At 42.6% G+C, this 22,140-nt stretch overlaps 1 protein-coding gene across 1 annotated transcript in view; it reads right to left on the bottom strand.

Moving 5' to 3' along the window:
* Positions 1 to 22,140, bottom strand: part of EBF2 (EBF transcription factor 2) — a 275,204-nt gene that overhangs the window by 73,509 nt on the left and 179,555 nt on the right. Inside the window, exon 5 of the mRNA XM_044659252.1 lies at positions 8,187 to 8,268. Coding sequence (XP_044515187.1) covers positions 8,187 to 8,268 — 82 coding nt within the window. The remainder of the gene's footprint in view (positions 1 to 8,186; positions 8,269 to 22,140) is intronic.

Below are 22,140 nucleotides of genomic sequence, written 5' to 3'. Positions count from 1 at the left end.
GCTCTTCCTGGCTCATCATCCAACGAGTCACAAATAACCACAGTGAATTAGACCAGCCCAAATTTTCACTCAGTCCCCAAAGTATATGAGAATGATCTCCAGGCAAGAAGTCAGTTATACTGATATAGATTCTGGCTTCAGAAGCAGAACCAAAAGGGGCAGCTGGGTAGCTTGGTGGATTGAGAGCCAGACCTAGACATAGGAGGTTCTAGGTTCAAATCTGGCCTCAGATACTTCCCAGTTGTGTGACCCTGGGCAAGTCACTTGACCCCTATTGTCTAGCCACCTAGCCCTTACCACTCTTCTGCCTTGGAACCAATACAGAGTATTGACTCCAAGACAGAAGGTAAGGGTTAAAAAAAAAAGAAGCTGAACCAACGATATGACAGTGACCCCAATTCTTCCTCATTCTAGCTTCTTTCCTTTCTTGGCTTAATAGCAGCAGCCTACTCTCCACCTGGGGCTTGGGGCAGGGGTAGAGAAATAAGGCTCATTATGTACTAACGGGTTCCCAAGAGCTTCAACAGAACACAGGGTTCTTTGCCCTTCCTCCCAGGAGGTGTGAGTCACCGGGCTCCACCAAACAGTGACTTCTATAATGACTGGGGCCATTTTCCTTGTACATAGATTGTGGATTTTTTAAACACCTTGGGGCCCATCAGAATTCCAGACCCCATATTCCATGTTTCACTCATCATGAGAATCTGTTGAATGTCATATGCTACTTACCATTCATCAGCTTCATTTCCCACTTCCTTGCCTTTATATAGTCAGAGAGGCCCCCAAGCCTGCCATGAATTCCACCCTCACCTCTATCTCATAGAATGTCTATTTTCCTTCAAAGTTCAGTCTGAGTGCTACGTCACACGCAAGCTCTTTCCAAATTCATCATTGTCCTTGAGTTGTTTCAGTCATGTACGACTCCATGTGACCCCATTTGGGATTTTCTTGGCAGAGATATTGAGCTGGTTTCCCTTTTCCCTCTCCAGCTAATTTTTCAGATGAGGAAACTCAGGTAAACAGATAAGTGACTTGATTAGGGTCATCTAGCTAGTAAGTGTCTGAGGCTGGATTTGAACTCATAAAGATGAGTCTTCCTAATTCTAAACCCCATGCACTATCCACTCTACTGCCTAACTGCTTACTTTTCCAGATTATGCCATTTATTAATGCTCTCTTGCCCTCAAGTGCCTCCTATTTCATTATCTATTACATAATTATACCCATTGTATCCCCCCCAGAAGAACCACAATTCTTTGAGGATGAGGATTTTTTTTTTCATTTTTGCCTTGTTCATGGAAGCTTCTCGATAAATTTTTTTTTGTAAACTGGAAACAGAAATTTTTATTTTTGTTTTTGCCTTGCATCTCCCAGTATTTAATAAATGCTGGAAGAACTGAATTAAATTGGATTTGTTCCTGAAGATAAACATATTTTATGTGGAGAGTCAGGATGCCAGGTCTTCAGCTGAATGGGAGAGAGTTAACAGTTCAAGGTCAAGTTCAAATGGGAGACTCCCAGAAGCTCCAAGGCTCCAGGCTCATTTGTCATGTTCAAGCTTTGCCACATTTCAGTCCTCTTAGAAATTCTATTATTTGGGATCTAGGCCCAGCTAGTTCATTCTTGATTTCTCTGAGGGAGAAGAACATGGAGTGGTTTTGTTTTGAGATCCATTTCAAAGTTAATATTGAGTTTCTGTTCAGGTCAGATCTTAAGAGATTTAATCCCATTCAGTCTGGTTCTTCTCAATGCAATCAACTGAAAATCATGGATTAAGTGCCTACTGTCTACAAGGCAGCATGTTTTAGAGGGACAGCAGACCTGCCTGGAGTCAAGAAGACCAGGGCTCCCATCTTCATCCCGATAATAACTAGCTGTGAAGCCATGGGATAGATGTTTCCCCTAAGGTGGAAGAATCTTTTTTTGGACTTGGACTGAATCATAGAGGAAATGTGAGCTATGACTGTGAAGTGACTTTCCATATTGGGAGTTCTCTGTGCTGGCCACAATTCTCATATTCGTAGATATACTTCAGACCAGAGACTTCCTTGCTATAGAAGACTCCCAGTAAGGAAATGCCCTCCTGCTCTGTAGGGCAGAGTCTAGATATTCAGTAGTCTTAAAGTACTTTTTATCTCAGTGACTATGAAGTTAAATATCTATCTATATCTTTTTAATGCAATTTTTCTCCTTTTTAATGCTATGTATTTCGTTTTATGATTTTTAAAATAATTATTCAGAGATTTACAAAATGTACAAAAGAAAATATACAACATGTACAAAAGATGTACAAAAATTACAAAAGAGAAATGGTTAACCCTGCCCAGCGTCCCAGACTTCCAGACTCCAAGACCAGCCATCTTTTCAGTTTTGCTTGAAGTTCTGGGGCTGTTATTTCGGGGGGGGGGGAGGGAAATAAGCTCTCTTTCCCCTCAAGAAGCATATATTCTCTTCACAAAGTGAAGCAGAAAATTTAATCAAATATTGATTTGAATCTCTGAGGTCCCTTTGGAGAGGCAGTGGGGTATAGAAGAATTCTGGGACAGAGGACAGAGATCCAAATTCACGCTCTGCTACTTCCAGTCCAAATGAGTTCTGGGAAACCCCTAAATATCTCTGGGTCTCAGTTTACTCATATTTTAAAATAAGGAGATTAGACTAAATCAGTGATTCCCAAAGTGGGCGCCAACGCCCCCTGGTGGGTGCTGCAGTGATCCAAGAAGGCAGTGATGGCTACAGGTGCATTTGTCTTTCCTATTAATTGCTATTAAAAATTTTAAAAACTTAATTTCCAGGGGGCTAAGTAATATTTTTTCTGGAAAGGGGGTGGTAGGCCAAAAAAGTTTGGGAATCACTGCTCTAGAGGAAGACATGTGCTGGTATATATGTTTAACAATCACCTGGGAAAGGAGGGATGTATGCTTGACACATTTTTAAACTCAATCTGAACTATTAACATTTTCTCCATCACTTTCTTAAGTCTAGACAACCCATAAAACAAGTCAAGCCCTCCTGTATAGCTAATGTTCACACTGATCTTTTAACCATGGACCCTCAGTAGAATAAACCAGCTCCAGCACACTCCTGCTGTGTGACTTCTGGGGTCCCACCAATTTCAAAATCTCTGAGCTGAGCCTTCCAGCATGAAGATTCTTCAGGTCTTCTGACTCTCATTTCAAATCATCTGTAACACTGAGATCATCATAGTACCTCCCTCCCAGGATTGTTGTGAAGATTAAACAAGCTAATATTCACCAAAGCGCCTTGCAAATTTCTAGGCATTGTGTAAATGCGAGCTATTACACAATGCACCAACTAAACACTTTCCCCTGAAAAGTTTCAGATAATGGGGAGAAGCATATGTCTGGGGAGGGAGGGAGGGGGGCGCAAGCTTTGCCTAAATTATTGGGATAATGGCATCAATTTGGTGATTCACCTGGCAGGTGCTGACAGGCTAAATGCTGCCATCACCCTTCTGGAAATGCGTCCACATTCCAGGAGGTCATTTCCCCGTAAAACAAGCATTTATTTGTCACCTGCTATGCTCGGTGCTGAAGAGGGCCAAATCTGAGAAACTGATCATGTCACTTCAGGGTTTTTTTCATCTTTCACTTCTTTCCCTTTTTTTAAGTCTGTTCCTCATGTGCATACGTAGATGTAAATTGTATGTGTATATATGTGTGTATGTATATATTGAGTCTATATTCTGTGTGTAGATATACATATGTGCACATATGTCTCCACAACATACATACATATATAACACCCCTGAGCTACTCAGGTTATATATCTATTACAGCTGTTTTCAGCTTAAGTACAATTTTGCTAGCAGTTATTTTTCTAATAGCAACAGCTGTCATATCTACAGAGCTCTAAAATTTGCAAAGTACCTTGCAGACGATGATCTCATTTGAGCTTCCTATTGATCTCATCAGTTGAGTTCAGTACTAAAAGCAGGAGGGAACAGAGTGCTGGACTTGGAATCAGGAAGACCTGAGTTTGAATCCTATCTAAGGCACCTAGAATGCAAGCCTTAGAATACTTTCTAAATGTTGGCTATTTTGCATATAAGGAAACTGAGGCTTAAAGGAGCCAGGTGAATTGCTCAGGGTCACCCAGGGAGGGAATCTCGTGGGAGGGAGGGGGTCTGAGCTCAGGTGTTCTTGATTCAAGTGCAAGTTCTTTGGTATCCAAAATCTGATGAAAGGCTTCTAATTAACTACTTTATTTGTCAGGGAAATGTCATATAAATTACAGAACTAGTGCTGGCCTGGATTCCTGGAGGACCTTTCCACAATGGAAGTTCCCTATCCAAAAGAAATAATTCTTTTTTTTTTTAATGCTAAATACTAGACATTAAAAGGCAAAAAAAAAAAAATCTGTCCTAACTTTCCAGAAGCTTTCTTTCTGAGAAGACCAGTCTGAATGAGAGAAGTTTGAATGAGAGGGCTATTCTCATGGAAATGAAGCTTTCTTTCATCCAGAAATCCCACTATCAATGGCATAAACACTGTAGCTACAAATGTAAAGATCCCAGATACACGCAAATATTCAGAGCATCACCATTTGTAAAGGATACATTGGGCAGCCACCCAGGCACAAGGTATAGAGTGCCAGCCCTAAAATTCAGGAAAAGTCATTTTCAACAGTTCAAATCTGGCCTCAGGCTTACTAGCTGTGTGACCCTGGGCAAGTCACTTTGCCCTCCTCCATAAAATGAGCTGGAGAAGGAAACAGCAAACCACTCTAGTATCTCTGCCAAGAACACTCCAGATGGAGTCACAAGAGTTGTACACAATTTAAAAATACCGACACAACAAATAAGAAGAGAAGCAACGTGGGGATGTGCAGCTTCTAGATAGTATTGGGGATCAGTAGAATAACTTGCAGTGGATGAATATGATGAGATATAGTTGTGCTCTAGGAAAGGCAGGGAAGATTTACTTGATGAAGGGAAGTGGGCAGAATCTACCCACTCAGAAAGGACTATAAATAATCAGGTGAATGAAAAGAACAGCCAGAGTACCTGGAACTCTAAATACTTATCATGCCCAATCTTGGCCCCAGAAAACAAAGATGGAAAGAAGCATCCCTCCCCTTTGGGTGGCTCTATGGTTCCCATTTGCAGACAATTCAATGCGTCTAACAAGGTGCCTCTTTCCCCATTATGGAATCCATTGGGGACCACCTTCATAGAGATCAGAATAATTTGTAATGAACCCATGAATTGTTGGCTAATGAATGGGTATTTTGAAAGTGTGTTCTCCTCAGTAAGTAAAACATTTCCCCAGGATCTTATTGACACTACTGCTTAGTAAATCCTTTGCCCCTCTTTTTTCCCCACAAATAATGCCAAGCCAACTTCAGTCCAGCTCCGCTCTGAATTATCCCAGATTTCAAATGTACCAGAGTTGAAGATATGTATAAATATCCATAACAATTGCTAACATTTACATAGCATTTTAAAGTTGACAAAGCACTTTAGAAATATTACCTCAATTTGTTTTCATGATATCCTTGGAAGCTGGGTGCTATTACAATCTCCATTTTTACAGATGAGGAAACTGAGGCAGACAGAGTATAAATGACTTGACATGAAAATAAAGTTACTTTATGAGCTTATATGCTTGATGATAGTTTAAGGTTTAAAAGGGGCTTTTCTCACAGCAGCCTTCGGGGATAAGTATTAGTGTCACCATTTTATTTTTTAGAGGAAGAATTAAGGGGTTAATGGACTTGCCTTGGGTCATACAGTGTGAGCATGAGAGCTGAACCTTCATTTTTTTTCTATTCCCTCAGCCAGTGTTGCAGTTAGTTCTCATTCAGAGGCTTCCAGTTTCCATGTACCCAGATCAATGGCAATGGAGGAAATATCTTCTATGTCATCTTTGCCATCTCTTATCATGGTGGCTAGTTAGTGTGGCCATGGTTCTGCTCTTGGCTTCTCCCCGAGGAAGGAGAAATCCAATTATTAATGTAGAGAGCTGGGTTGGAATCAGCCCATCTCTTACCAGGAGCTGGGGGATCACTCCAGTGCCTCCAAGACTGTTTGAGAGTCACTAGAAACAGAAAAGCTGAATTGCCCCAATTTCTGGCACGGGTAATGTCTCAGTCAACTGCAGCCATCAGGGATTGTAGAAAGATAGCACAGTAAAGTGGAAAGACTATTAGACTGGCAGATTCAGAAGAGCCAGGTTCTAATCTTGGCTCTAACCCTGTAGGATCTTGAGTAAATTAATTCACTGGCAAAATAAAATTAAAAGAGGTGGGCAGCTGGGTACATATTTCCTAGCTGTGTGATCCTGGGCAAGTAACTTAACTCCTACTGCTTAGCCCTTACTACTCTTCTGCAAAAGGTAAGTGTTTAAAGATAGAAGGTAAAGCTTTAAAAAAGTAAAAGAATACTGAATTTAGTCAGGGAATTGGGTTTCGAATCTCAGTCCTGCCACTTAGCGACCTTGGACAGCCACTTCCTCACTCTAGGCTTCAGTTGCCTTATCTCTAAAATGGGGTGAGGTTGAATTAGATGGCTTCTAGGGTCCCTTCCAGCTCTAAGTCTTTGATATTTTTCAACCTCATTTTCTTTATCTTTAAATAAAGAGTTTCTTCTTCATGTCCAGATTGGGCTAAAAGATGTCTGAGCACCCTTTAAACTCTGAGGTCCAAGACTTGACAATCTCCAAGATGTCTTCCATCTTTGAAAAACATCTCTATTTAAATCTGGACATGTGAGATTGCGCTCCTCATCCTCGCTACAGCTCTGATCATGTGGGATAAGGCCTGTGAAATAGTCTTAAATAAATGGGGATGATCACGGAACCATAGGTGATATTAGGAGCAGCCAGGGGGCATAATGTAGTTTTGTCAAACTCAGATAGAAATGAATCTCTGGGGGATCCTATGCTTAGAAAACCACAAATGAACATTATCTGTACTTTATTATATTTTTATTTCTTTTCTTAAACATTTCCCAATTACATTTTAATCTGATTCCCATAGTCCTGCTTGCAAGCCCCAGGATGACCCCAAGTCTGGCATTTAAGGGGAGCCAATAAAGCTGCACACTTTGAATTCAAACCCTCTCTCCAACATTTACTACCTATGTGATCCTGGGCAAGTCACTTCTCTCAGCCTCAGTTCCCTCAATGGGAAATAACTGGAATATTAATTAAATAATATTAATATTATTAACTAACCTCACAGGATGATTGTGAGGATCAAATATAGCTAACACATGGGGAGTGCTTTGCCAACCTTAAGGTACCCCAATAGATACTAGTAATTCTATTAGGGAAGTCCCTTCACCTCTCTTCTCTTCAGGTTCCCATTTTTCCATCCTGAAAATGGGTTCAGATAACTCATGCCTGCTCTCTAATTTAGAGCTTAAGGCAGGAAAGAAGGAAATGTTTCAGAAGGTGACCAACTGAACTGTAAAACCTCAGAACTATCTCAGGCTACAAAGTATTCGCTTCCTTAAAATGCTTTATTTCTATTTTTTCCCCTTCTGCATTTGGTCTGGGGACAAATGGCAGGAAAGTCATTTGATGAATTAAATATGGGTACTTCAAAGATTAAGGAAGAGGGGAGGCGATTGAGAGGGGATAGACTTGCTTACATTTCCAACCCAACACAGTTCGCCTCACTGTGTGTTTTTTATTAGCTCGTTTTCCCGATAACATCAGTGATGGGGTGATGGAACCACTGGCAGATTTAACTGCCAAGCAGCTGGGTCACTGTCCCATGGGCCCTATTGCTGTGTGGAGCTCTTAAAGTGACCATGACTATTTGGCTGGCCAAATTTGGGAAGGACCCAGAGAGAGAGAGAGAGAAATACTACTGAAAGGGTTCCCAAGACAGGAAAAGGAAGAACAAGGGCACTGCCTTCAGAAGGCACGAGGACTGATTCTCTGAAAAGATCCCAGAGTGGCTAAGTCTCCAGGACAAGACTGCTGCCACTGGGGATTTGGAAAGGTAGGGCAGATAACCCAAAGACATCCCCTTCTGTCTCTGCCCTGGATTGGAACATCTCTTTCCCGTTTGTAGGAATCGAGGGGGAAAGGCAGAAGGTCTGAACCCTCCCAAAGAAGGCAGCTTTTAAACCTTTGGATATGGCTGATCATTCACTGTCATTATTTTCATGGAAAGGAAATGGCAAAGTTTACTTACAGCTACAGCAGCCCCCTTACCTGGAAGCGCCGCATGTCTCTGGGGTTTCCTGCTGTTTTCAAACAATTCTGATTGCACTTCAGGAAAAATTTTAAAAAGAATCTGCAGAGAAAAGGGAACAAGTTACACCTTTAAGCAAGACCGCTTGTTTATGGTGGTTTTCATTATGATTATTAATATTATTACTATTAAGTTAACATTTAAAGGATGATTATAGTTCAAGTCTTGGGGAATTTCAATCCCCCGTCCCAGAGGCAAGTGTAGGGCTGACCTTTAAGACTCCACCATTAGGGATGCTTTCCAGTGGCAATAACAAGCCTTCATTCTCCCCACCCCACCCCATCCACTAGCTAGGATCATCCAGGGTGCTGTGGGGCACAGCCCCCCAGTGGCTCTTTCTTCATAGGCAATGGTGAGCCCTGTCAAGCAGAGATGTCACTGGTGTGGCTTTGAAATGTCAGAAGTCAGCCAAAAATCTTTATGTGGGTCAGACATGAGATTTGCCAACTGGCCACATGGATATATACATTGATATCATTACACACACACACACACACACACACACACACACACACACACACACACACACACACACACACACACACACAAGGTTAGCAGCATTTCAGACTTTTTCCAGCCAATTCGTTTACAACTTAGAAAATCATCTTTTCGACTCCAAAGGGAGCCTGGCTTTCTGGGGCTGCTCCTCCCTTCTGGGTGAGTGCTAGGCTTACAATGACCAGTGACCATTTCTATTACTCTTTTCAGGCCTTGCAAACAAAGGACAGAAAAATGGTCAGGGTGTGTCATTTGCAGGGCCCTGGTGAAGCCAGCCATCCCCTACCAGAACCCAGTTGTGCAACTTGGAAAAACAAGGCATCTTTAATTAGCCAGTCACCCCCAGCTGAGGGAAAAAGAGCAGAGGAAGCCTTGAAGGGAGCTGGGTTTTTTTTTTTAATATTTGAAAAACTCATTTCCAAATACAATAAGTTTTTATTTATTTATTTATTTCACTTGCAGAGTCCTTCCCTTAAAAAAATAAAAAATAAAAATAAACCGAGCTTTTGCAGTAAGTAAAAGTCCCAGGTGAGCAAGGCCTATTTCCCTTCCTGTTGCTATGACAACGAATTTTTACCGCAGTCCCAAAGTCCCTTCAGAACTCTCACATCCATGCCTTGAATCAGAACTTTAAAGGAAAAGATAGACATTTTTTTCCCCAGGATTTACCACCAACACAAATAAAGGGGGAATAACAACACCCATCCAAATAGCCTTTTGCACATGGGGATGATGGAGGGGGGGGATCGCTACGGACTCAGGGACCTGGATTGCTTCCCCCCCAAAAAAATTGCACAAAAGAAAGCAGCAATGAGCCAATTAATGGCATTTCTCTCTCCATGAAAAAGGAGGGGTGAACAGATAAACAGGCAAAGTGAGAGAGGTAGAAGAAGGAGAAGGGAAGATGCACTCTCCAGAGCTTTGGCTACACTGAAAGGGTATTTTTGTTTCCCGTCAGTTAAAAGATATTTGGGGAAGTGTTGGTGATTGTTCCTCTAGTAAGCCTGGGTGTGAATTCAAAAAAGCGATATTGACAGACAGAGAGATGCAGAGAAACAAAGACAGAAAAAAATTTAAAAATGGAAACATAGAGACAGAGACATTCAGAGACAAAGAGAACCTGAAAAGAAAGGAGAGAGCCAGAAACTGAAAGGGAGACAGATAGACAAAGGCTGAGAGACAGAGATGGAGAGCTGTATCTCCATCTATGTCTAGATGTCCTTTCTGAATTCACACCAAGGTTTATTGCAGGAAGGGTCACCAGCACTTCCCAAATCGTTTTTAACAGAATCAAAACAAGTACGTTTATAGATCTAAATAAATCTGGCAGTTGCCGATGACGAGAGAGAGAGAGAGAGAGAGAGAGAGAGAGAGAGAGAGAGAAGCTATGTTCTGAAAGGGAGGAGCAGTTCATCGCACTTTAGAAACTAGAGCCAAGCTGTGGGTTGGATCTCTAGTGTGGGGCAAGAGGGAATGTCTGATCTCCTTTTGTCCTCTGGAAGGGGCTGGGATAAGGTGAAGGTGGGACCTTCATCAGCAAAGCATTGGATGTTTGCAAAGATCAGAACCAACAGAGGAGGAGGAGGAAGACAATGATGGTCTGCGATAATGATCACGAGGATAAAGAGAATTGAAACGTGATTTTGTCGATGTAAAAAACTCCTAGGGAGGAAACTCTTTCTTCCAATACAGATCAATCCCTGGTTTGCCTGGACCACTGACAGGTTTAAGAGTTCTTAACAAAGGTCACATAGCCTGTTCATAGCAGAGACAGGGCTTAAACTTGGGTCTCCCTGACTCTCTAAAACTGGATTGCTAGTCTACTATACCATGTCTCTCTAATAATTACAATCATCATCATCATAAAGTATGTCTATTATTATTACATATATTATTTTCATTACACTTCAGAGCATTTGGGTCTAGGAGAAACTGGGCTCACATCCTACCTCTAATACCTAACTATGTAACCCTGGGCAAATGATTTAATTTCTCCAATCTCAGTTTGCTTATCTATAAAATGGGAATGCTACCTAAGATCCCCACTTCCTACAATATGAGTGAATTTCAAAGGAGATAACGGATGGAAAGTGTTTTTACAAACTTCAAAGGCAATAGTTGTTTGCTTTCTCTTTTGAGTATAAACTTTGTCAACATTGGGTGCTCTGATAATGAAAGCTCTCTTTATGGCTTTATCCTTATATAAGCCCACAGGATTCCTTGCTGTCCACTGCCTGTCCACGGTTTCTAAAGTGCAATGAATCCCTTTCTTTCTGAGACCAGCTTCTTCTTTTTTTAATCAACACTCAGATTTATGTTTTTTTCTCTCATTAAAACCAAGAAAGGTCCCCCCCTTTCTTCTCCCTCTCCTGTCTTTTCTCTCTCTGTTTACCTCTTTTCACTCTTCTGTCTTCTCAGTCCCCCATCTCTTTTGCTTTCTTTTTCCTCCTCTTCCTTGTCTCTCCTCTGCCTTCCCACTTCCCACTCTCCTCCTCCTTTCCATTTCTTCACTCTCTACTTTCCTTTCGGTTTCTGCCCATTTTTCTCTTCTCTCCTCCCCTCCAGCCCCCTTCTCCTCTCTCTTTCTCCTCCTTTCTCACATTTGGACAGCGTAACTCTAACTGGGCCCCCTATCAAGCCTGCTACATCTCATTATGTTGTTCCCCACCCCCACCCACCCTCAAAGATGTGTTTGGTGAAAACATTAATATTTATTGAAGCGTGCTGATGTAGACGGCTCTGGAGAGGGAAAACTAGGAGGAAGATGGGATTTCACACAGAATCAAATTGATTTAAGACTAAGAAAGAGCCTTCCAAAAGGATTTATTCAATTTAAAAGTGCGACTTCTGATGATTTTTTGGATGGAAATTAGCCTGCTTTGGGTTCCTCCTGGCTGATGTTGCTTTCTTCGGGTATGGGCTCTGCCTGGTCCCTACATACACATTGAGTTTAGCAGTCAATTCAAAATGGGTCAAGTAGAGAGAGGCAGAAGGAGCTTGAGCCCCTAACTCATTGTCTCCCAACCTTTGAGGGCTGGGTGAGGGGGAAACACTGGAAATTCTAGCATGTGAATGGGGGTCATGGATAGCTTATATCCAAATATCAAAATTAATTAAAAGAAGGTCTGAAGTTGGTTGAGGTTCCTCCTCCATTCCTTCCATGAGATCACTGGGTTTTTGCCTTCTCTTTTTCCTCTCAAATACTCTATCAACATGGGATGGACCCTCAGCAGCCACCTAGGGCAGATAACCCAGACCTGGACAAAATTCCCTCCACGACATTCCTCTTGAGGGGTCATCTAGACTCTGCTTGAAGACCTCTAGGGCAGGGGAACTCATTACTTTCTGAGGTAGCCCATTCCACTTTGGGAGGTTTAGACGTGTTTTTCTTTCATGATGCCTAAAATGGCACCTTTTTGATATCTACCCATTGCTCTCCATTCTTCCCTCTCTGAGCAAAGAGTCAAGTCTCTGAGCAAGCCTTTATTAGCCTCCTACTACATGATGGGCCCTGGGAAACCATGAAAGGGTCCCTGCCTTCAAGGAGATTCTAGTCTGTTGAATCTGAGGTAGGCTTTAAACACAGGTCTTTCTGGCTCTGGGTCCAACATTCTATCGGCTATATCACTTACGTGGCCACTCTTTTGAGAATGAATGACCTCAAAACTTTCCCCAAGTTTGAGAGACAAGAGTGATCCTTCTGCTCCTCTCTCATTCTACATAGCCATATCAGTAGACTGTGTCAAATAGGACTGGATTGGAAATTGGGCTGTCCATATTCCATCCTCATTTTCATCTTGTGCTTCACAAAGAATATAAATTTTCAGAGTGAGAAGGGATTTCATAAACTGAGTATAACGAATGCCTATACAAGAATCATCACTGTAGTAGACCTAACAAATGGTCTTTGTTTGAATACCTCCATTGAAAAGGAAGCTCACTATCTCCCTCCCAAAGGAGTCCATTCCACTTTGGAAGAATTCTGTTTTAGGAATTTTTGACTTGCCAGAAACCCAAACAGGCCTCTGGAGTTCCTTGTTCTGCCCTCTGAAGCCCAGTAGAGCTATAGACAAGCACTCATCAACATGGGGTCACTTTAGCTTTTTGAAGACAATCATTATGGTCCTCATAACAGAGTTTCACTTCTCCTTCATCCCCAGGTTTTAAAATGTGGATGGACTCTTTGATGACCCAAGCTCACAGATTTGGAGCTGGAAGAAATTTGGGTATGATTCTCTCCAATCTCCTTGTTTTATGGAGAAGGAAGTTGAGGCTTGCCCAGGTCATATGGACAACGAATGACAGAGGCTGGGTTTGAACTCAGCAGTATAGACCAGCACTCTACTGCTTTGCCTCACCTACATTTTCTCTTCTCCAGGTTAAACATCCTTCATTCCTTCAACCAGTATTCACATGATGAAACCTGAACTCAAGGCTCTTGCTCCATCACTGTATTACCCAGCTTGCCTTCCTCTGGACTTTCCCAACTTAAAAACCTTCTTCCACAAATATGGCAACTGGAAATGAATGCAGCTGTGCAAATGTGGTGTGACCACGGCTCAGAACAGTGGGACTATGTCCTCCTTCTTCCTGATTAAAATGAGGCCCAACTCTTCTCTTTAAACTCTTGCTTTCTGACTTAGTAATAACTTGAAGACAGAAGGGCAAGGGCTAGGCAAATGAAATTCAGTGACTTGTCCAGGGTCACCTAGCTATAAAGTGTCTGAGTTCGGATTTGAATCCAGGTTGGGCTCTTTGTCCACTGTGCAACCTAGCTGCCCTTAAGGCCAATTCTTTTCCTCCAACTCTCCCCTCATCCACTTCCAGAAGGCAGAGCCAAAAGAAGCCATCTGGACTAATTCTGGTAAATATATTGATTTCCCTCAACTCCTTTCCCACCCTCCGTTTAGAGCTAGGTAGTCTAGAGCAGAGATTGGATTAAGGGTAAGATAGATAATCAATAAATGTTCACATTTTCTTCTTTTATACCCCTATCTTTTATCTTACAATCAATAGTAAATTCATCAAGAGCATAGAGGTGCTCTCTTACTATCTCATCCTTCCTCATGCTGGGCATCAACTCCTTTTCACCAATCTTTCTCTTTTTTTTAAAACCCCTACTGTCTCTCTTAGAATCGATACTAAGTATTGATTCCAAGGCAGAATAGCAATAGGGGCTGGGTGGTTGGGGTTAAGTGACTTTCCCAGGGTCACACACCTAGGAAGTATCTAAGGCCGGATCTGAACCCAAGTCCTCTAGACTACAAACCTGGCACTCTAGCCACTGTGCTACTTAGTTGCTCCTAAACAGTCATGTTTCCAGTGCCAGGAGATTCTGGTTTTCTATGGCATGGAGGAAAGTTTATTTAACGTGAAGACACATGGAAGAGACTCGACTCCTTCACTGGGTACTGGGGAGTGAATTTCCCCACTTTGCCTTCCAAGAGAGGTGTGTGTCCTTAGGTATCTCCTAGGTATTGTGGCAGAGGTCTCTGAGTCCAGGAAAGTGGACTTTCTTCTACTTGGTGGGCTTATTCTGCATTCTCAAGTATCTATGATCTTAAAGATGCTGACCTCCTGAAGGATGGCCCTCTTTGTGTATGGGGAGAGAGGAGGCCATTCTCTCTGTCCCTTTCTTTCCCAGTCACCTGCCCCTTCAATAACCTTAACGACAGTCAGCCTCCCACCCCTGTACAACCATCTATGGTTTTGTCCACAAATAAACTTCTTTGCCCCGAGGGCCAAGGAGACCTCAACCTGTCTATAGCTTGTGATCTCAGAATTAGAGCTGGAAGGGATCTCAGAGGTCAATTAGACTAACCCCCCTCATTTAATAAAAGAGAAAACTGAGGCACAAGAAGAGACTTTCCTACCTTGCCACTCTAGGAAAAGGGAAGGAGCAGAGATGGATTCTAATCCAGATCCCATGACTCCATATCCAGCATTCTTTATAATCCCACCATCATATGTCTTAGAAAGGGTCCAGAAGTTTCAAGGCAGGAAGTGACTTGCCCACAGTCACAGAGCTGATCCATGTCAGAGGTGGAGTCTGAACCCAGATCATTCTACCCTGCCTCTCCCTTGCATAACAAGAACTGTGTAGAGTGATTTCTGCTTCCAACCTATAGAGAACTCAGAGGTGGGTTTCCTTGGTCTTTTTTTGTGTGATTTCATTGGCTCAGGGAACTCCCATGGAGACTCTCTCTACCAATCTATATCAGCCCCTTCTCTGAAAGCTATACTCTGAGAGTAGTCTAGAGCAGAAAGCAGTGAACTCTCAGATTGTACAGCCAGTACAGGTCAGAGGGGAAATTGTGCCCAACTCTTTCTGACCTGAGACCAGTTCCACACTGTGTGACATCTTCAGTTCTTGCCTAGGTTAAACCTGTCGATTCCCCCTTGAACCAATAGAAGTAGAAATTACACGTATCATTTCCTTAAGTGACTTCCCAGTGGAATCCCAACCAAGGCTCTGACAACCAGGAGGCCAAAGAGAGTAATGAATGGGGCTTTGCCTCCAGCCCTTAAGGAGTCTATTGAGTTCTTCTGTCCCAACCCAGGATATTAAAAGCCCCAGAGTCTCCAGGCCATGTGAAGGCTGTGACTCTCCTCTGCAAAAATGAGGAAGTTCTGGAAGGTCAAGATTCTATCCTGTTCTTCTCTCCTCCCAGAGCATCCTGGCACCCTCGGGCATGAGATCATCTCCAGAGCAAGGGATCATTGCCTGCCTGCTGCAAACAACAAGAGGAAAGGGAGAGTGGAGAAAATCTGGGCATTTTGTCACTAGGCAGTTTCATCAGATGCTGAGTGGCAGGATTCTTTTCTAATCTCACTCATTTTGTAATAATTAAAATTTAACAAATAAATAAGAACCTAGAAAAATCATCCCTGAGAACATATTCTTGGCTCTTTTAGAATATTACTCTCCCCCATAATAGCAAACATTTATATAGGATTTTAAGGTTTGCAAAACACTCTATAAATATTCTCATTTCATCTTTACAATGACCCTGGCATGTGGGTGTTATTATTATTCCTGCTTTACAGAGGAGGAAACTGAGGCAGGCTGAGGTTAAATGACTTGCCCTGGGCCACACAATAAGTATTGGATGCTAGATATAAATAAACTCAGGTCTTCCTGATTGAAGTGTCCATCAGTCTGTCTATTAGACTGTAAGCACCTTGAGAGCAGGGACTATCTTTTGCATCTTTATGTAACACTGGCACTTAGCACAGTGGCTAGCACATAGTAGGCAATGAATAGATATTCATTGCCTGACTAACCATCCACTGAGCTGCCTAGCTCCATGGAGAGCCAAAATAAGCAGAGGAAAGCCCCTGGTCCCCCGAGTCGGCTCTCCAAATGGAGGACTTATTAGCCCTTCATAACTTGACTTCTTCCTACCATTCCTTGCAGTTTGTTCTTCTCTAGTGACACTGGCCTTCTTACTGTTCTTCACATAAGATAACTTTATTTCCCAGTTCTGGGCATCTTCTCTGGCTGTCCCAAATGGCTGGAATGTTCTCCTTTCTTATCTCTTCTTCCCAACTTTTCTAGCTTCATTCAAGTCCCAACTAAAATCCTTTCTTCTACAAGAACTATCTTCCATCTATTGGTTCTTCCATTTATCTTATTTGTCTAAAATTGTTTTCATGTTATCTTCCTACGGGTCTGTGAATTCCTTGAGAGCAGGAACTGTCTTTCACCATTTTTTTTGGATCCTCATTGATTAGCACACTACCTGGTACACAGTAGGTACTTGCTAAATGTTTCTTGACTCAACTGATTTGACAAAAGTTGCATAGGATGAGATGGTGTAGACAGGTCGTAGAATTTCAGTTGTCTGGTATAAGAGCATAAATTCAGAGCTATAAGGAGCCTTGGGATCATCTAGTTCAAACATTTATTTTACAGATCAAGAAACTGATAGCCGTAGCATTGAAGAGACCTGCTTCAATGTCCATCTCCCAACTCAGTAAAATTTCTACTGCACTACCCCCGATGACATCACACAGGCTTGGTAAGATATAAAACAACAACAAAAAAAAATAACAAAAATAAGTAAAAGATATTTCTACCTTCGCCATCTCCCATCATCACCAAGAAAATGCACCAAATTCTCTTATCTCTTGGCCTCTGCTCATTCATTTCAAATCCATTGCTTCAAGGAAGAGAGAAACCCTTTATTTCCTTTCTGCTCCCTTCAGTTGTAAGCCACCTACACTGATGCTTTCTTCCCTGGTGTGACAACCACATTCCCTGCTTCTCACATATATCCATGTCCATATCATTCCTCCTGGGTCCAGAATCTAACTCCAGCCTCCCCTTCCATTGTGCCTTCTGGAATTCCTGTTGTATCATTAACCAATTTCCCTTTCTATCAGACCTGTGCCCTCCAACGGGAAATTACTTCACATACATTTCGAATTTCGTTTTTCTGTGTATACGTTACTCTTACACCCAATAAAACAGACTTCTTGAGGATAGAGGCTAAATCAGCTTTGGTCTCTGACTCCCCAGAACCTAGAAAAGGCCTGGCACCCAGAAGATGCTAAATAAATGCTAGCTGAATTAAACAGAGAGTAGATTCTCTTCCCTCCCTCCCTTTACTTGCTGAATTTCTGACCATTCTCCTATACCTCAATTTCTGACCACCCTCAACACTCAGAATGGTGATGCTACAAGGGCCCCTTGCCTTCCCTCTCTAACTTCACATAGATCTTGGTTTTGCAACTCCCTAATGCTCTGATTTTGTAATCATGTGTTTCAGTGTTTTTAGTAGTACTAGTAATTTTGTCTTTGTTGGTATCTCATCTCCCTACTGGACTGTAAACTCGCGAAGGCAGAAATCACATCTAATCTAAACCATTTTCTCTTTCTGAGATCTGAGCCCAGGGTTCTGTCCACAATAGGTGCTTAATTAATATTTGTATAATCTGTTTGATTGGATCGGAATGGGGGGCCACCATGAAAGTGCCAGGCTACCATAAAGGCTGCTTCTTGCTTCCAGGTTCACTGGGCAGGAGGCCAGCGTGCAGCACTCAGGAATGGTCTCAAGTCAGCGAGCCTTCGTCAAGAAACGCTGCATCAGTATTCACCAGTCTCTGCAGTGATGCCAGGGAAAGACTAACAAGGCAGGGCTTTGGAGGAACAGATGAGGCATATTTGTGCTCTGCATTGAGATTGTTTGTAGGAAAATGGAAGGAGTCTAAGTGCTTGAAAACAATCTAATTAGCACCAAGTCCCAGTCAGCTGAGTCCCAGGGATGATAGAGATGGAACTTTGTGTGCTCTTAAAGTCACAGTAACTGGGGTGGAATGATAGGATGATGGGCTTAGAATCAGGAGGCCTTGGGTTTAAATCCTGCCAATGGGACCCTGCACAAGTCATTTATACTATACTTCCTGTGTCTCAGTGTCCTCATCTGTAAAAAAGGGGTTGGATTTTATGGCTGCTAGAGTCCCTTTTCAGATTAAAAGCCATGATCCCATGCTCTTATGACTGGAACTTTCCCTGGAATTCTGAGACTCTTGTCCCAAATTGTCCCAATTCTCTTTTAAAGGCAGTCCCAACCTGGCTGAGCTCCTCTGCCTCACCCACTTCCTTCCTTGCCTAAGGAACAAAAATTCTTAGGGATAACTTTGTGGCTCCTCACTCTTGATATCAGGGAAGAGCCAAAGACCCAGAGCAGTTAGTTTAGTGGAAAGGGCAATGGATTCATAGTCAGGAGAGATAAGGGCTTCCTTTCTTCCTCTGGTCCTAGCTAAGCAAGGCATTTAACTCCCCTGAGCCTTAGTTTGCTCATCTATAATATCAACATGCCCATTTTGAGAGGTGGCATGGCAATGTGGATATGAATGACACTGGGCTTGGAATCAGAAGGATCTGGGTTCAAATCCTGATTTAGATACTTACTGCTTGTATGATGCTAGATTATCTCTCGGTGCCTCAGCTTCCTGATTCTTAAAATGAAGGGGTGGGGGCAGCTGGGTAGCTCAGTGGAGTGAGAGTCAGGCCTAGAGACAGGAGGTCCTAGGTTCAAACCCGGCCTCAGCCACTTCCCAGCTGTGTGACCCTGGGCAAGTCACTTGACCCCCATGGCCCACCCTTACCAATCTTCCACCTATGAGACAATACACCAAAGTACAAGGGTTAAAAAAAAATGAAGGGGTTGGTCTTGATGGTCTCTAGGCTCCTTTCTAAGTCTAACTATGTGAACTTTGAATGCCGTTAATACTTAGCATATTGCCTGGCACATAGTAGGTCCTTAATACATGTTTATTGACTGATTAATTGTCTTATGAACACCAGATTCAAGGATTCTGGAAAGTATTTTGCAAAGATTGAAACACAGTATGCATCAGGGATTACTGTTGAGTGAGGACTGAATTTCAGTGCTCCAGTAAAAATAGCCCAAATCCTGCTAGATTCTGGTGACTTTCACTCAGGTTTTTAGCTCAGTTTCTCCTGAACAAAAGAAACCTTCTGGGTTAGACATCCTAGAACACTTGGGTCTGCCTCTTTCAAATGCATTTGTCATGTAATACCGTATCATTATAACACAATTGTCACTAACTGTGCCCGAAAGGTAGTGTGTCTAAGTGAGGAGAGCATCGCACCTGATGCCTAAAAGTCTCGAGTTCAAATCCTATACTTCCTATCTATGCAATCCTAACTAAATCACTAACCTCTCTGGGCCTCAATCCCTCTTGGCTCTACTTTTGACATGCCAGACCTCAACACCATTCCCAAGCTGCCACCTGACCCTGGAATTTTCCTCAGTGCCTGAGTTTCCTCACATCCAACTGTGCACCCTTCTCATCCTGGCACGTCATTCCACCAGGCTGGGCCCCCTTTGCCCATGGGCCAGTTCTTCCCAGGACTGCCATTTTACAGAGAGGTCTAGACTAGCCAGCATCCTTGTCCCTCTAGGCTCTAGCTCTGACTTTCAAGACTTCACAGGGCTCCTTCCTCCTGCTGGGACGTCTCTGGGCTCCCTTTTGTGTGGGTTTCCTATTCCTCCATTAGAATGGAAGCATGTTGAGGGCAGGGACTCTTTTCCCATTTTTTTTTTAAACCCTTGTACTTTGGTGTATTGTCTCATAGGTGGAAGATTGGTAAGGGTGGGCAATGGGGGTCAAGTGACTTGCCCAGGGTCACACAGCTGGGAAGTGTCTGAGGCCGGGTTTGAACCTAGGACCTCCTGTCTCTAGGCCTGACTCTCAATCCACTGAGCTACCCAGCTGCCCCCTTCCCATGTTTTTTGCTTGTTCTGAATCCCCAAAGCTTAACACCATGCCTGGAACATGGTAAGAAGTTAAGAAATGCTTGTTGCCGTGTCCTGCCTCAGTTGTTTTCAAAGGCCACGTTGGGATAATAAGAGGCTTTGGGGACGACCCATTCCCATGTTATATGGAGAGGCAAAAAGAGAGGACCAGGAATTTCCCAGCTTGGACATGAATAACTCCATCTTGGAAACTAGCCTCCTTTTCAAAGAAACAAAACCCACGTTCCTCTTTGCCCTCACACCTTCATCCTTCTTCTCATGTGATAAAAAAAAACAGTTGTTCAGCATCAAGGTGGAATGGAAGACCACCAGCACTCCACCCCCACCACTGCCTCTTGCAGGCAGAACTTGCTGACTGCTTGTCCTAGGGAATAAAAGACACCTCCAAGCTCTTCAAAGCAGGGCTGCTGCTTAAATTATTCTCCCCCATAGTCACGGGTCATCTGTGTTTCTGATATAAATGGGAAAAGTTCTCATTGTTATCCCTGCCACTGCTTTTTGGAAGCATGGATAGAAATGGCCTGAAGGCAAGTTATCTGGAGTCATGAAGATGCATCTTCCAGAGTTCAAATCTGGAGTCAGTCTCTTACCATCTGTGTGATCCTTGGAAAGTCATTTAACCCTGTTGACCTCAGTTTCCTCATCTATAAAATGAGCTGGAGAAGGAAATCGCAAACTACTCCAGTATCTTTGCCAAGAAAATCCCAAATGGGTTTATAACATTTCAGACATGACTGAAACACCTGAACGATAACGGAAAGTCTACATTCTGTGAACTTAGTATTTACTGAGACAGTTAGGTAGATACAGTGGATAGAACACTAGATTTGGAATTGGGAAGACCTGAATTCATATCATGAATCAAAAAATTGGAAAATGAGAGGGTGTCCCTCGATTGAGGAATGGCTGAACAAGTTGTGGTGATGGAATACTATTGTGCTGTAAGGAATAATAATCTGGAGGATTTCTATATGAACTGGGAGAACCTCAATGAACTGATGCAGAGCAAAATGAGCAGAACCAGAAGAACATTGTACACAGAAAGCAAAACACTGTGGAACAATTCAATGTAATGGACTTTGCTACTAGTAGCGAAGCAACAAGCCAGGACACTCCTGAAGGACTTATGGGAAAGAATGCCAATAACCACATTGAGAGAAAGAACTATGGGAGAAGAAATGCAAAAGCAAAACATATGACATCACTCATCACATGTATATATGGGTATGCGATTTGGGGTTTAGGCTTTTAAAAATCACTCTATAGCAAAAATGAATAACATGGAAATAGATATCAAGTGATAACATTTGTACAACCCAGTGGAATTGCTTGTCGATTCTGGGAGTGGGAAAAGAAGAGGGGAGGGAAAGAAAATGAATCATGTAAACATGGGAAAATATTTAAAAATTTTAACTAAAAAATTTAAAATCATGCATCAAATGCTAGCATGTGAACCCGCGTAAGTTGCTTCAGACTTTTCAGCTTTGGGGACAGCTAGGTGACTCAGTAGATTGAGAGTCAAGCCTAGAAACAGGGGGTCCCAGGTGCAAACTCTGGCCTCAGACACCTCTTAGCTCGGTGACCCTGGGCAAGTCACTTAGCCCTCATTGCCTAGTCCTTCTACTCTTCTGCCATGGAACCAAAACACAGTATTGATTCTAAGATGGAAGGTAAGAGTCAAAACTTTTTTAAAAAGCTTCTTAGCCTCAGTTTCCCTCATCTGTGAAATGGGAATAATAATTGCACCTACCTCACAAGGCTGTTGTAAGCCTAAATGAGATATGAGAAAAGGAATTCACAAAACCTAAAGTACTAGCTATTATGATTATTATTATATATAATATTTTATTATCGTTATTATGTGGGACTCCTACTAGTTTGAAAGGGCCTGAGGGCGAGTTGCTCTCCTGATTATTATTATTTCGTATTTCATATTCTGTGGGACTATCATGATAGGGGCCAGGTCTTATCCCAGGTTATCATCTCTTCCATCCCAGCAATCCCCCAGGCTTTAGCCCACAGACTGTTTGGTTTTTTTTTGGGGGGGGGGGGTTTGATCTCCAACTCTTAGTACAGTGCCTGGTGACACATAGTAAGTGTAGTCACCAAACCTCCTCTTCCTTCTGCC

Source organism: Gracilinanus agilis, chromosome 2, assembly GCF_016433145.1.
Source record: "Gracilinanus agilis isolate LMUSP501 chromosome 2, AgileGrace, whole genome shotgun sequence".
Classification (NCBI taxonomy): Eukaryota; Metazoa; Chordata; class Mammalia; order Didelphimorphia; family Didelphidae; genus Gracilinanus; species Gracilinanus agilis.
Note: the sequence above shows the minus strand (reverse complement) of the source record. Positions and strands in the feature narration are given on the sequence as shown.